This window comes from Erythrolamprus reginae, chromosome 11 (genome assembly GCF_031021105.1).
Source record: "Erythrolamprus reginae isolate rEryReg1 chromosome 11, rEryReg1.hap1, whole genome shotgun sequence".
NCBI lineage: Eukaryota > Metazoa > Chordata > Lepidosauria > Squamata > Dipsadidae > Erythrolamprus > Erythrolamprus reginae.
In genome coordinates, this window is record NC_091960.1 from 7,487,383 (window position 1) to 7,503,989 (window position 16,607).

At 40.7% G+C, this 16,607-nt stretch overlaps 2 protein-coding genes across 2 annotated transcripts; both read right to left on the reverse strand.

Moving 5' to 3' along the window:
- Positions 1 to 3,007: 3,007 nt before the first annotated feature.
- On the reverse strand, positions 3,008 to 6,364 carry LOC139174420 (interferon-gamma-inducible GTPase 10-like). The gene is made up of 2 exons (XM_070764768.1): positions 6,046 to 6,364; positions 3,008 to 4,583 (listed from the first exon to the last, which is right to left on the reverse strand). Exon 2 carries the CDS (start codon positions 4,554 to 4,556, stop codon positions 3,330 to 3,332), a length of 1,227 nt encoding a protein of 408 aa, XP_070620869.1. The 5' UTR covers positions 4,557 to 4,583; positions 6,046 to 6,364; the 3' UTR covers positions 3,008 to 3,329.
- A 5,737-nt stretch (positions 6,365 to 12,101) lies between these two features.
- LOC139174422 (interferon-gamma-inducible GTPase 10-like) lies at positions 12,102 to 16,524 on the reverse strand. The gene is made up of 2 exons (XM_070764770.1): positions 16,441 to 16,524; positions 12,102 to 13,985 (listed from the first exon to the last, which is right to left on the reverse strand). The coding sequence occupies exon 2, from the start codon at positions 13,956 to 13,958 to the stop codon at positions 12,768 to 12,770; it is 1,191 nt and encodes a 396-aa protein (XP_070620871.1). The 5' UTR covers positions 13,959 to 13,985; positions 16,441 to 16,524; the 3' UTR covers positions 12,102 to 12,767.
- Positions 16,525 to 16,607: the final 83 nt, after the last annotated feature.

Genomic DNA, 16,607 nt, shown 5'->3' on the forward strand with positions numbered 1-16,607 from the left:
ATAGATATATGTATATCCCTGATGAAAACAAAAAGAGCAAGTAAGATAATGTTACGATTTACTAAATGAGCCGATTGTTTAAAAAAAAAAACCAAACTGTTTCTTTTTTCCCCTCTTTTTTGATAAAAACTGTCACTGAATCTAAAGAAAATTTACATAGTTTTGGAAGAATATAGACAATGATCCTATACATGCCTTTATTTTAATATATAGGTTTCCTTTTTTTTCTTTGTTTCTCTTTTGTTGTTGTTTTTTTGTGTTTTATGGTGTTTATTTTTCTTATTGGATGTAATGTTTTATGTATTCTATGTACCTTGTATTATATTTGTAAATATTTTTTTTCAAAAAAAAAAAGAAGCACAAGTCTTTGTGAACCCGATGATTCCCCTAAAGCAATGACCAAATTCCTCATTGCAGGAGCTGGCCCAGAGTCAACCACAACACTAGGTGGCTGATATTTATTTGTTTGTTTGTTTATTTGTTTGTTTGTTTATCAGATTTGTATGCCGCCCCTCTCCGCAGACTCGGGGCGGCTCACAGCAATAATAATACAATGTAAACAAATCTAATATTTAAGTTAATTTAAAACCCCAATTTAGAAACCAATCATACATACTAACATACCATGCATAAATTTTATAAGCCTGGAGGGAGGGAAAGTCTCAATTCCCCCATGCCTGACGACAGAGGTGGGTTTTAAGGAGCTTACGAAAGGCAAAGAGGGTGGCGCCAACTCTGATATCTGGGGGGAGTTGATTCCAAAGGGTTGGGGCTGCCACAGAGAAGGCTCTTCCCCTGGGGCCCGCCAAACGACATTGTTTAGTTGACGGGACCCGGAGAAGGCCAACTCTGTGGGACCTAACTGGTCGCTGGGATTCGTGCGGCAGAAAGCGGGTCCCAGAGATATTCTGGTCCGGTGCCATGAAGGGCTTTATAGGTCATAACCAACACTTTGAATTGTGACTGGAAACTGATTGGCAACCAATGCAGACTGCGGAATGTTGGTGTGACATGGGCATATTTAGGAAAGCCCATGGTAGCTCTCGCAGCTGCATTCTGCACGATCTGAAGTTTCTGAACACTTTTCAAAGATTTTTGGCCTTGGGAAAAGCTGCTTCACCCTCCGGAGGCATCAGGGAAGCTTTCTGAAGCTCTGGAGTGCAAAAGACAGCCCTACGGGCAAACAGGAAATTCGAAAAAAGGACTTCTGGTTTGCCTGTTTTGCTGTTTTTCACACTCCGGGCAGTGTTCCCTCCAATTTTTTTTTTGGGGGGGTGGAAAAGTATAGTGTCTGAGCGGCAGTCCCTTCGGGACTGGGCGGCACAGAAATAATAAATAAATAAATAAACAAACAAACAAACAAATAAAAAACCCACCCTGTTTTGCCTCAGAGAATTTCAAAATAAAATACTGTACTGTGTGTCTATAACAGTGAGCTCCTAATAGGGCAACTCTATCAATATCAAAATGCCACTTAAATAGTTGAGCTAGTTTCAAACTAGATTTTGATTTTCTTTCTCTCTTCCTTACTCCCATTCTTTTTCTTTCTCTTTTCCTTCCTCTCTTTTTTCTATCTATTTCTCTCTCTTCCTCTCTTCCTCTCTCTCTCCTTCGCTCTCACTCTTTCCCTCTCGGCTTCTGGGCAGGTTTGGAAAACTCTGAGTTGATGATGATTTTTAAGTGAGCGATTGCTCACTGCTCAGCTTAGACGGAACTATGACTCCGGGGCTTCAGGAAGCTTCCATGAAGGTTCAGGAGTCCTAAAAACAGCACAACCTCCACAATCAGCATATTGCCCCCAACAGTCTGCGTCCTCATTTTACCCACCTTGGAAGGATAGAAGGCTGACTCAATCTCGAGCCGGTGGTGAGATTTGAACTGCTGAACTACAGCTGGCAGTACGTATGCCAAAATAGCCGAGGAGAAGTCTATGCCAACATGGCAACCCAAAGAAAAGATGGCAATTCCTTTTTAACCGCAAAGAATGGCAAAATCCAGGAATCTCTAGGTCCCCTTTGTGACTTGTTAAATCCCTTATTTACCCAGCCTTAGTTGGTGTTTGGACCACGTCCAAATTAACCACCCAATCGCTTGGTGTAACACAAAGCTGCAAGGCTGATTTAGATTATGGTAGGGGAAGAACAATAACGAAAGTCAGCCCAATTGGAATACAGTGTTCCCTCGATTTACGCAGGGGATGCATTCCGAGAGCGCCCGCGAAAGTCAAATTTCCGCGAAGTAGAGATGCGGAGGTAAATACACTATTTTTGACTATGGATAGTATCACAAGCCACCCCTTAACACTTTAAACCCCTAAATTACCATTTCCCATTCCCTTAACAACCCTTTACTCACCATTATTAATGGTACTCACCATTGAATAAGTGATCCTGATATTTATAAACATAATTATTTATTAACAATAACTTTTGGGGGGGTTATTTATTTGCAAAAATTATTAGTTTGGCGGTGACATATGATGTCACCGGGTGGGAAAAACCTTGGTAGAGGGAAAAAACCGCAAAGTATTTCTTAATTAATATTTTTTGAAAAACCGTGGTATAGGCTATTCGCGAAGTTCGAACCCGCAAAAATCAAGGGAACACTGTAATACAGGGCCCGGGAAAAGGGCCTTTACTCAGGGAAGTTAGAAATGCTCATTGCCCAAATCTTGGATGTTTTCTAAGGTTGAAAGTTTGGGAAAGGTGGGCTAGCCTTGTCTTATTGATATTTAGACACTGCAGAGCATCAGATCAATATTTATTATTTATTTTATTTTATTTTTTTATTTTTTATTTTATTTTTTATTTTTTATTTTTTATTTTATTTTTTTTATTTTTTTATTTTTTTTATTTTTTATTTTTTATTTTTTATTTTTTATTGTTTGTTTGTTTGTTTGTTTGTTTGTTTGTTTGTTTGACTTGTATGCCATCCCTCTCCATAGACTCGGGGCGGCAATACATATTGGGTTATTATGATGACAGGAGAGTGAAGACAGAAAATTGGAGAGAATCAACCAGACTCTTTTATTAGTGATAATTGTTACACATGGAAAAGGGGGGGAAAGCTAATGAAACAATACGGATAAATTCTTAATTTCTAATTTTCCCTAGAGACATCTGCAGACAAAGAGACTTTTTATGCCCCTTAGAGTGAGTGCCCAAGAACATACCGCAATCGAAGTATAACAAGCAAGCAAAAGGAAAGTGCTAATAAAGCAATGAAGCATATTATTATTATTATTATATTCTTCTTCTTCTCATTAAGATGAAATGCTCTTCTTCAAAGAGGGGAGAATGGTTCCTTGGCTCTTTCACAGGGACTTTTAATCACTTAAGAAGCTTTTCTCGAATATTCTGAGCATCCTGCACCACACTGTCGAGGAATTTGTTCAGAAAATAATAGACAAAAGCATATGAACTCACTCCATCCAAAAAAGCCGACACGATCCCAGGCGTGTAATCAAGAACCAGTTTCCAAACTGACAGAGTTTCACAAAGCAATGTCACCCTATATTTCACAGATGGGAGTATAGCCCAAACAGCAGTCTTCATCAGGAGAAAAAGCACTAGCTGTGCACAGACTCTTTTGAGCAATGGCTTGATTCCTGATTTGAGCACTTCAAACCTTTTTCCCGTCTGAAGTGCCAGAAAACGGAGGGAGCTGTTGTCTAAGCCAAACACCTTCCAGAAGCATTGCAGTGCAAACCCCAGGATTACAATGTTCCAAACTAGAGAGAAAACCACAAAGGGAACTGCTCCACAAAGGCAAGACCCCATCGCAAACCTCTTTATGTATGGTTTATTTTTCATCATTTTCTTCATCAAATTATTTTCTGAGAAAACCTGCACAGCCAGTGTTAAAATGTGTTTCTTGTAATCAAGAAGTTCGGCAATCATTTTCTCTCGCAGGTGAGGGAATTCGTACATGTGTGCCTGCAGGTTGGATACCAGAAACACTCTCTCGAAGAGCTCCGCTGATTCTTTCAAATTATCTTCGCAATAATTCCTGATGGTCTCCAGGGTTTTCCCCAGGTTGAAATTCCTTTTCCTCTTTTCACCTTCGATACTGATGTCTATTTTAGAACGCACATAGAAAAACTTCTTTCTCATTCTTTGTATTTCCTTTGCCAGGAAAGCATCGTTTTCAGTAAAGCGGTCAGAGACAATCATAATAAAGACATCGTATGTTTCAAACTGGACCTTTTCGAAATATTCATCTGCCTTAGAACCATTCACTCTGATTTCTGGTAGCTCCCATATCGTTATATTGGGGAAAGAAGGGAAGGGATATGCCTTTGGCACTTTGGTTTCCTCTAATGTCCAAACCTCGGCTGCTTCTTCATCATCATCATTTACACCCCGGAAGGTATTAATGAAGGCGGATTTACCAGCACCTGCCTTTCCAACAACGGCAATATTGAGTGGCAAGTTTTGAATTTCCTTTAGATATCCTCTGTATTCAGCTGCCTCTTGGGGGGTTTTTCCTTGATTCAAACCACTCTTTAAATCTTCAAATTCTCTTCTTACATCGTCTTTTGGAAATATGTTGCCCATCGTTGCTTTTTTTTCTGTGCCGGTTATCTGAAAACCAAAAGAGAGATTGTGATTCTTCTCAGTTGTGTCATATTTCCCTTCTTATTCCCTATGCCTATGAATCCACCATAATCCCTTGTAAGATACCTATCTGTTGTGGTTAGCTCTGGCCCAGCTCCTGCCCCAAGGACTGTGGATGTGGGGGAGACATCCATATATCTCCGAGACCGCCTTCTGCTTCACGAATCCCAGCGACTGATTAGGTCCCACAGAGTCGGCCTTCTCCGGGTCCCGTCAACTAAACAATGTCGGTTGGCGGGCCCCAGGGGAAGAACCTTCTCTGTGGGGGCCCCGACTCTCTGGAACCAGCTCCCCCCAGAGATTAGAACTGCCCCTACCCTTCTTGCCTTTCGTAAACTCCTCAAAACCCACCTTTGTCGTCAGGCATGGGGGAATTGAGATATCTCTCCCGGACCTATATAATTTATGTATGGTATGTTTGTAGGTATGTCTGCTTAAAAAGGGGGTTTTCTTAACTACTTTAAATTTAAAATAGTAAATTATTAGATTTGTTATGAATTGTTTTATTATGTTGTGAGCCGCCCCAAGTCTACGGAAAGGGGCGGCATACAAATAAATAAATAAATAAATAAACAAACAAAAATAAATAAATAAATAAATAAATGCTGCAGGCCCGGTGGAATCTGATGACGAAGGCTCCTCTGACCAAGAAGACATGAGTGACAGGGAGGAGGAGAATGTGGCAGATAGCTCAGAAGGAGATCAATTATCTAGCTCCTCCTTGGATTCAGAACAAAAGTTAATGATACAGCCACGCATGCGGAGAGCGATGCATAGGCAGCAACAACTGAGAGATTATTATCAAAGAAAATGAGGCCACCTTTGGTTGGGAGGGGCTGTGGTCATTAGTGAGGCTGCTATAAATAGCAGCCTGTGGGTTTGGCCATTGTGGAGGATTATCTGATCGCTGTTTCGTGACTGCTTTACTGACTTTGACCTTTTGTGTGCTGATTTTTCCCCACTTTGAAAATAAACCAGGGCAAAGGGTGTTTCACTTTGTGAAAGAAGAAGGACTGTGAATCGCCTCACAGCTGCAAGCTAAGTATCACAGAACTGATAAGGGACTTGTACAAATTACCAGTTTGTTTGGAGACGAGTGCTCTTGGCTATACCAAAAGAGGGCTTAGGTTAAGTGAATTTTCCTTATAAAGAACATTGTTTTGAATTTTCAAACGTGTGTGTGTCTGAAATTTGTACCTGTGAATTTTTGGGAGGAGTTTACCAGAGAGCCCGACAGAACACTATCTCACCTGTCCTGTGATAATTTTGATCAGTAGGTAATTAACTTAAATGTATCATGGAGGATACATTTGTGCCCCTTGAGCAGATTACTGGTTTCAGACAGAAGGTTCCCAGTCTGGATAGGGTACAATGGCAACTTTGCCAGTTTGCTTCCAAGTCAAATTCATGTTGTTAATCATTGCCTTACCTGGTTGGGCTACGTTACCTAGGGAACCATCTTCTTCTCATTCCATCAGCCCAGCCCATCCAATCAGGCCTGTTATGGACCGGTCAGCTAAGGAATTCTGATTGGTGGGGTCCAGGAAGAGAGTCTTCTAAGCAACGGGCCCCCATTTTGGAAAACTCTGCCCTGGGAGGTGAAGTAGTTTCCCACTCTCATCACCTTCTGGAAAGATGTAAAAACAAGCATGGGGCTTACAGAGAAGCAGGTAGCCCTGGGACTCTCTGGCCACCTTTTAATTAACTTGCACACTGAATTTAATTAACTTCCACATTGATTTAAATGTATATTTTATTTTATGTACGCCGAGAGCATATGCACCAAGACAAATTCCTTGTGTGTCCAATCACACTTGGGAAATAAAATTCTATTCTATTCTATTCTATTTTAATTCCTACTTGCCTTTAAAATGTTACATACTGTTTCTATGATTGAAAATTGAATCTGTATGCTATCTAGAGTCCCTCTGAAAAGGAATGGGTGGAAAAGTTGAGAAATAAATAAATCTGTAAAGGAATGAACGGGTCCAAATTGAACGGGTCCAAAGACGGGCTACAAGAATGGTGGAAGGTCTTAAGTATAAAACGTATCAGTAAAGACTTAATGAACTCAAGCTGTATAGTCTGGAGGACAGAAGGAAAAAGGGGGACATGATCGAAACATTTAAATATGTTAAAGGGTTAAATAAGGTTCAGGAGGGAAGTGTTTTTAATAGGAAAGTGAGCACAAGAACAAGGGGACACAATCTGAAGTTAGTTGGGGGACAGATCAAAGGCAACATGAGAAAATATTATTTTACTGAAAGAGTAGTAGATCCTTGGAACAAACTTCCAGCAGACCTGGTTGGTAAATCCACAGTAACTGAATTTAAACATGCCTGGGATAAACATAGATCCATTGTAAGATAAAATACAGGAAATAGTGTAAGGGCAGACTAGATGGACCAGGAGGTCTTTTTCTGCCGTCAGTCTTCTATGTTTCTATGAATGGGTGGAAAAGTTGAGAAATAAATAAATCAACAAACAAACCTTGATTGTTGGGAGCAGGACCCAAAAGAATAAAATTATTTTTGTCTTTCCAGAGGTGGCATAGCCTTGCTGTCTCTGATCTCCAGATGTCCTTCAGTCTCCGTAGGTAGACCAGACCAGGGAATCAAGTCCACAGCAAGACCAAAATTATTTTCATTGAAATTGACTATTCAGTAATAGCAGGATCTTCCAAATCTCACTGCGTTCTCACTCCACACCCTCCCTTTGAATCAGAGAGACACCTGTCCAGTGATAGGCTGCCAAAAATTTTACTGTTACGGTGTGGGTGTGGCTTATTGTGTGGGTGTGGCTTGATGGTCGTGTGACCAGGTATGAATGGTTTGCCAGCCATGTGACCAGGTGGGAGTGGCTTGACTGGGGTGGCTTAAATTTGTGTGTGTCGAGAATGGATAATATTGGCCTATGCGTGCTCTGACTGACTGGCTCAGGCAATGCGTAACAGTCCAAGGAAAAGAAATCAAACACACACGTGCTCTGCTAAGCAGCAAACTTGTATTAAATAAACAAAAAAGGGTTACTCAGAACAGTTCTTAGTGTCCGAAAACAATGATAGTGCAAGGCTTACTTCAGCCGCATACAAAAACACAGGAAAAAACAAACAAAGACAACCTGGAATGAGCAAAGACGTTTCAGGAGTCCTTTTGAATCTTTGAAGCAAACAGCAAGTCCCAGAGTTTTCACCTCCCACTTGTCTGAAAAAGTTGGGTTGAAAACTCCAACAGCACGGAACAGAAACTTCAGAGCAGGAACCACAAAATAACACAGATAAACAGCCACAGTTTACCTTGGGCCTCTGTTCCCTTTTATCCCTTTAGCCCTCATTAAGGGAACCACACCCAGCCCTCAGTATAAGAACCACACCCAGCCCAGGTGCTACTATGATGACTTGTAATACTCCTTCAGTCGATCCCTTCTCTGCATAGCTCTTCTGCTACGCAGATCAATATATTGATCTGCAGAAGAACCCAGGGAGGAAAGACTGTCTGAGGGACTGTATGCCAAATCCCCTGAGCTGTCTGCTGAATCCTGCTTACCAGTGGCCTCGTCCTTCTGGCTGTCCGCCACGTCTTCCTGGCTGTCTGCCACATCTTCCTGGCTGTCAGCCAGGCTTTCACATTCAGTTTGTGCCGAGTCTCTCCGATCTGTGGGAGCAACGGCTGGCCCAGGCCCAAACACAACAATGCATTGGCCTGTATCCATAGCTGAGCTTATTCTGTGGAGACCTTGATGTTCTCTTACCTTGGCTGTTTGCTTGCAGCACTGATCATGTTGCTTCATGGGATAATTTTATTTTATTTGTTTGTTTGTTTGTTTATCCCCAAGTGGAGTCAGGGTGGCTTACAACATATAAAAAATAACAATATAACATGATAGAAATAGTGTCTGTCTGAGTAGTGTAGGATTTCCTGCCTAAGCAGGGGGTTGGACTAGAGGACCTCCCAGGTCCCTTTCAACTCTGTTGTTATTATTTATTATTAAATCCAGCATAAAATCATTCAGAAAAACCCAACATTAAAAACACGTTCTGTCACTCATTACATCCAAATCCACTTTCATCCTAAGAGACCAAACATTAACACACTCAACCATTCTTATGCACATCACAATTATACTTTCAGCCAAAGCAAAATGTCAAATACTCAACGGTTCCAAGCCTGCTGGCAGAGATGTGTTTTTGAAAGCCAGGAGAGTAGGGGCAGTGCAAATCCCTGGGGGGAAGTGGTTCCAACGGACTGGAGCCACCACAGAGAAGGCCCTTCCCCTAGGCCCTGCCAGATGGCATTGCTTGGCTGACAGGACCTGGAGAAGGCCGACTCTGTGGGACATAACCGGTCACTGGGATACATGTAACATCTGAAAGAAAACAACAAGCTTAGACAGTATCTAGGTATCCACAACCCTGAGCTACAGAGAGCCACTTGCTGTGAGTTTTTCTCTCCCTCTTCCTCCTTCTCTGTCTATCTGTCATACACCCACATAAACACACACACACACCGTGAGAGAGCCCTCCCCTATCCTGTTCTCGGCCAAGGAACATCTTTGTTCACTGCCCCACCATGTATTTGTTCCTGAGTTTGCAAATGTGTTGACAAATGTTACAGTGGATAAATTGCAATTTTATCCAGTGACTTCTAACAGCTTCTCTAGTGGTTCCCCTTCAATTTGATTAGCCAAATCCAGCATTTCAACCTTTTGTTTTAAATTATTTTTATTTCAGGAAGTCATATATTTCAACAGCAACAACAATAAAGGGTGGGCAGATAATTACTGAAGTTAAGCAAATATAATGCTCAGTGTGAATTAAAAACATTAGAAGAGTACATTTAGTTGTTTTCATGGTATTTTGAAAAAAAGTATTCTTACATTTTCAGCTTCAGAGTAAAATCTCTACTGTTTTGTTATTTATAATAATTACACATAGAACAGGAAAAAGAAAAAAAGAGCATCCACCAAAAAATATAAACAAATATTTAATGTTGGACTTCCCGTGGAAACATCTGCAGACAGAGATTGTCAATCATCCAGATCACAGTTGTCCCAAAGAAAGTTTTTTTCAAAAGGCAACTAGACTTTGTTTTTTATTGGAAGACATTTCACTTCTCATCCAAGAACTGAAGAAGCTTTTTGGGTGAGAACTGAAACATCTTCCAAGAATAAAATAGCTATTTGCCCTCAAGCACTTACTTCAACTGGTGAACTGTTAAAACAAGAGAGTAGGTAGTTCATATAAGCTATCTATTGAAACATTATTATTTTATTTTCCCTACTCTGCATGAAATGCTTCACTGTCTCCTCCAAGGGGAAGAGGATGGCTGCTTTCCCTGGGACTCTGCTCACTCAAGAATCTTTGCTTGAACATTTTGAGCATCTTCAACCGCATCATCAAGAAAAGGAGTTCAGAAAATAGTATGTGATTACATATGAACTCGCTCCACCAAAGACAGACCCGATTCCAGGTATAAAATCAAGAGCCAGTTCCACAATTGACACACCTACTCAAAAAGATGATTTCCTCAAGAGAGAAAATATGAATTTTGTGTTGACTGTGTTGGCTAATGGGATTTTCTTGATAGACAATCTCAACTCTTCTAATTTTTTTCCGTCTGACGTGCAAGAAAATGGTGTGCAAATGATGTGCAAGAAAATTAAAAGCTTCAAACAGCTTTTAATTGTCCCCTAGCGAGTCTGCGGAGAGGGGCGGCATACAAATCCAATATATTATTATTATTATTATTATTATTATTATTATTATTATTATTATTATTATTATTATTATTATCAGTTTTGTGTTATGCCCTTTGGTTTACAGGGAGCACCGGCTGTGTTCATGCAGTTTATTAATGAAATACTGCATGAACAATGGAGTACTGGTATAATTAGATGATATACTGACAAAGGAGGATTTGCCAGCACCTGTCTGCCTAGTAACTGCAATATTAAGGAGCAGATTTTGCATTTCATTTAAATATTTTGGTAGTCCAATGCCATTTTAGGAATGCTGCCTTGACTCAGGCACACGGCATGCTTGAAAAGTCAGTGCCCTCCCAAACTTACCAATGGGCTACAAATATATTGACAATGTCCATTTTGCTGTCTGCATTCAAGAAGATCCAATTCTAACCCATCTTATCTACGTTTTCTGGTAAAATAAGGGGAAAATACCATTGGGGCAAACCCAGTTAAGATTAGGTTATGTCTCCTTGAATTCGGAAAGAGGACTTATATTTAAAACTTAGCTTATTCTGTGGGGTTCTATAGTCTTGGCTGTTTGCTTGCAGCATTGGTCATGTGACCATATGACTTGGTGCGGTAAGGAATCGTCAAGCACACGACCAAGCAAGTTGAGAAAGCATCTAAGCTTCCACAGTTCAGCCCTGAACTACAGAGATTCTCTTGGATTTGAGCTTATTTCATCTGCTTTGAGAGAGTCCTCTTAGAAACATAGAAACATAGAAGACTGACGGCAGAAAAAGACCTCATGGTCCATCTAGTCTGCCCTTATACTATTTTCTGTATTTTATCTTAGGATGGATATATGTTTATCCCAGGCATGTTTAAATTCAGTTACTGTGGATTTATCTACCACGTCTGCTGGAAGTTTGTTCCAAGGATCTACTACTCTTTCAGTAAAATAATATTTTCTCATGTTGCTCTTGATCTTTCCCCCAACTAACTTCAGATTGTGTCCCCTTGTTCTTGTGTATACTTTCCTATTAAAAACACTTTCCTCCTGGACCTTATTTAACCCTTTAATGTATTTAAATGTTTCGATCATGTCCCCCCTTTTCCTTCTGTCCTCCAGACTATACAGATTGAGTTCATTAAGTCTTTCCTGATACGTTTTATGCTTAAGGCCTTCCACCATTCTTGTAGCCCGTCTTTGGACCCGTTCAATTTTGTCAATATCTTTTTGTAGGTGAGGTCTCCAGAACTGAACACAGTATTCCAAATGTGGTCTCACCAGCATTCTATATAGCGGGATCATAATCTCCCTCTTCCTGCTTGTTATACCTCTAGCTATGCAGCCAAGCATCCTACTTGCTTTCCCTACCACCTGACTGCACTGTTCACCCATTTTGAGACTGTCAGAAATCACTACCCCTAAATCCTTTTCTTTTGAAGTATTTGCTAACACAGAACTGCCAATACAATACTCAGATTGAGGATTCCTTTTCCCCAAGTGCATTATTTTACATTTGGAAACATTAAACTGCAGTTTCCATTGCTTTGACCATTTATCTAGTAAAGCTAAATCATTTACCATATTACAGACGCCTCCAGGAATATCAACCCTATAATGTTCTTTTGATGGCATTATGCGCCAGTCAAAATGAATGTAAATATTAGTAACAAATGTTGGAAGTGTAAAAAAGAGGTGGGAACATACTACAACATATGGTGAAAATGTAACGAAGCAAAAAAAATTCTGTATCCGAATCAGGACATGGATGGAAGAAATACTGGGCTACAAAATTGAGATAAAACTGGAAATGTATCTATTAGCCCTAATTAGAGGCAAACACAGCAAAGAAAATTACTACTTAATAAATCACTTACTTACTGCTGCAAGATTAGCATATGCACAAGTTTGGAAACAAGATAAGACTCCAAACAAAGAAACGGTGATTAAAAAAATATTAGACTGCACCAAATTTAGTAAATTAACATATGAGATTCAAAACCAACAAAATAAGGACTATTACAAAGTGTGGGGAAAAATATACAACTGGGTGGAAGTTAAGAAAAAGGTATAGTAAATAGAATTGTAAAAAATAAATCTTGTAAATATATAAATTGTAAATGTTCAATGTTGTACTGTATGTTGTCTAAATGTTTTGTAAGTCAAACAAAATAAAATAAAAATGAACTTGGGGGAAAAAAAAAAAGTAAAAGGGAAAAAATAAGAAAAGCAGCCCCCCCCCCCAACACACACACACAATATATATGTATTCTCCTTATGATCAAGCATGGATTTGAATAATTGAATAATTATTAAAATGAGCAAGCAAATAGATAGTTCTACTATGGCTTTGAAGCATATTATTATTTGCCTTCCCCTGCTTTAATTTGGAGCAGATACTTGAGTGTCCCCTTCAAATAGGGTTTGGGGGTGCTTGGAACCTTCTCCTGGGACTCTGATCACTCAAGAAGCACTGCTCGAAGACTTCGGGCATCTTCCAAAACATCATCAAGAAACGTCTTCAGAAAATGATACGTGATAGCATATGAACTCGCTCCACCAAACACAGACCCGATAACAGGTATATAAGTAAAAGCCATTTCCACAACTGATACACCTATCCAGAGAGATGACTTCCTCAATAGAGAAAAGAGCAGTTCTATGTTGATTGTGTTGGGTAATGGGGTTTTCTTGATGGCCAGCCTCAACTCTTCAAATTCTTTTCCAGTGTGAATTGCCAAATCACGGAGTGAATAGTCATCTAGACCAAATGCGTCACAGATACATTTTAGAGCATCCAGCAATAATGGAATATCACAAAGGATAGAGAAACCTGGAACCGGCACTACTCCGCAAGCACACGATAGCCATGCCACCTTCTTTATATATGAAATTATTTCAGCTTTTTTCCAACTCAGTTCATTTTCTGAGAATAGCTGCGCAGCCATGGTTGAAATATGCTTCTTGTAGTACGGAAGTTCAGCAGCCATTGTCTCGCTCAGGAAAAGGAAATCATATTTGTCTGCTTTCCAGCTGGAGATCAAATATACTCGGGTGGAAAGTCCACTTACCCTTCTCAAATTATCTTCACAATATAATCTTATAATTGCCATAGAACATTTCTCCTTCATGGGATTCTTTTTCCTCTTTTCATTTTCAAGAATGACGTCTATTTTTGTACGCACGCAGTAAAACTTCTTCCTCATTCTTTGTATTTCCTTTGCCAGGAAAGCATCGTTTTCAGTAAAGTCATCAGATGTAATTATAATAAAGGCATCGTATCTTTCAAATTGGACTTTTTGCAGATATTCTGCTGCGTTAAACCTAAGTGTTCCAATCCCTGGAAGGTCCCATATTTGGATATTGCGGAAAGAAGGGTGGGGATACGCCTTTGGCCCCATGGCTTGTTTTACTGCCTCGACCTCAGCTGCCTGCTCATCACCATCCTTTATACCTCTGATGGCATTGACAAAGGAGGATTTACCAGCACCTGCCTGTCCAGTAACTGCAATATTAAGGGGCACATTTTGCATTTCATTTAAATGTTTTCGGTAGTCGAAGGCCATTTGGTGAATGCTGCCTTGACTCAATTCTCTCCTGAATTCTTCAAATTGTGTGCGTAGAGACTCCCTTGTAATTTCATTGCCCATCGTTGCTCTTCTTTGTGTGCAGATTATCTGAAAAGAAAAAGAGACATTGGGTTGCTCTTCAGCTTTGTCTGCTATTTTGAACTTTGTGGTTGAAGAAGAACCCTGAGAACAGCACAAACAACCAAGTAAACAAACCAGTGGATCATCAAATGACTCAACACAGAGTTTTCGTGGTGACTCAAATATCCAGGCTCAAATTATCCTACTTTGGACACAATCGAGTTATCGAAGCGTGGAACTCATTACCGGACTCAATTGTGTCAACCCCTAACCCCCAACACTTCTCCCTTAGACTCTCCATGATTGACCTCTCCATGTTCCTAAGAGGCCAGTAAGGGGCGTACATAAGTGCACTGGTATGCTTTTTGTCCCCTGTCCAATTGTCTTTCCTTTCTTTCATCTATCTTATATATTCTCTTCCTTTCATATATCCTCTCCTCTAAGTTCACTTTCACCCTCTTTTATGTTATCACATGTCTATCTTTCTTCCTATGTATTTGTGTATTGGACAAATGAATAAAAATAAATAAATAAACATGATATGAAGACCCAGCTCTTCCCAGAAGGCTCTGATGGTGGGGAAAATGGAAGAGAAGAGGAGGATGGTTAGCGGCTAAGAGAATGAACTCCTATAGAGTGACAATGAGTGCACCATTTAGGAGTCTTGAGAGAATGGTTTAGTTAGAGCAGTACTTCTCAAATAGTGAGCATGCCCTCCCTCCCCTGGAGATATGGACAGTAATGGGCAGCCAATTTTTTTACTTTCACACTGTGGGTGTGGCTTATTTTGTGGGTGTGGCTTAATGGTCATGTGACTGGGTAGGAGTGGCTTGCCAGCCATGTGATCAGGTGAGAGTGGCTTGAACAATCATCATCGTTCAAGTCAACTGTTAAATCCTCGAATTACAACCTTACCAGTGTCGTTTGCTAGGCGAACGGGGGCTGCCAGAAGTATAAATTCTGCCAGCACCACTTCCTCCCACACCTGCTTGCACCTCAGGTGGGAGGTGGCCGCGTGAGGCTGGAGGAGAGCTGGGCAGGAGAGAGGGAAGCTCCTCCAAGGCCAGGAAGGAGGAAAGAGGAAAAAAGCAAGGAGCGCAGACGTAGCAGCAGGGGGGAAAAGGAGAGTTGAGCCGAGACCAGTAATCCAGGAAGTGACAGCTGCCAGTCAGCTGGAGCTGTGCACGCAGCTTCATTTCTGCCAGTGGAACTGCATTCTACCCCATCCTGCCTGCTACCCACCTCTGAGCACCGATATGCCTAGTCAATGGAGAGCGGAGGGGGAGAGAAACAAGCCAGGAGTGGGGAATGTTTTTCAGATGTTCTCTTCCCCAGACAGACAAAGCGAACCTCTCCTCTTAACATCACCCTAAACATCTACGCTGTATTTTTCCCTTTGGTGTGTATTCTGTTGACTTCCTTTCTTGTCGATAAAATCATTGGCACCAATGTAAGTCAAGCCAGTTATTAACTCTATCCAAAGGTCCGGTGTAAGTGCAAAGAAGACGTCATTAAATGCAGGAGAGAGCAGTCGGCTGCTTCTCCAGCTCATTCCCCAGAGTCACCCACAAAACCTTTGGCTCCAGAAATGAGGGGTGCATGTATTTCCTTAACCTGAAGCAATTTCAGACTTTGATACATTCTTAGGCACAAGGCACACATTCTTAAGTAGAAACAGAAATAGAATAACAGAGTTGGAAGGGACCTTGGAGGTCTTCTAGTCCAACCCGCTCCTTAGGCAGGAAACCCTACACTACTTCAGACCGATGGCTATCCAACATCTTCTTAAAAACTTCCAGTGTTGGAGCATTCACATGGCATTGGACCAGAGTACCTCCGGAACCACCTGCTACCGCACGAATCCCAGCAACCGATAAGGTCCCACAGAGTTGGCCTTCTCCGGGTCCCGTCGACTAAACAATGTCATCTGGCGGGCCCCAGGGGGAGAGCCTTCTCTGTGGCGGCCCCAGCCCTCTGGAATCAACTCTCCCCGGAGATTAGAACTGCTCCCACCCTCCTTGTCTTCCATAAATTACTCAAGACCTACCTATACTGCCAGGCATGGGGGATTTGAGACATCTTTCCCCCAGGCTCCTTATAATTTATGTTTGGTATGTATGTGTTGTCTGGTTTTAATATGATAGGGTTTTAGTTATTTTTTTAATATTAGATTTGTGCCACTATAATATTGTTTTTATCATTGTTGTGAGCCGCCCTGAGTCTTCGGAGAGGGGCGGCATACAAATCTAATAAATTATTATTATTATTATTATTATTATTATTATTATTATTATTATTATTATGGAGGCAAGTTGTTTTACTGATTAGTTGTTCTGAAAATAAAATGGTATCTAAGGCTACTTTATAGGAAGATCAACAAAATATGCAGTGCAAAGATAATAGAATTTAATTAAAACCACGGGATACGAAATGTACAACAGCTAAATCTCAATAGGAGAAGGGTGCGTACACAATTCCTTACCGGCTTTTCTAAAGGGAGTAATTCTCAAAGAGGTCCACGCAGGTTGGGACTGGTCTCTGTCCAATGTCTCTCCAGATTCCTCAGAGAGAAGGACTGGATCCCTTTTATACAGGCAACCTTTACGTATCATGAACACAAAAAATAAAATGTTCCTCCCATTTGCAGTT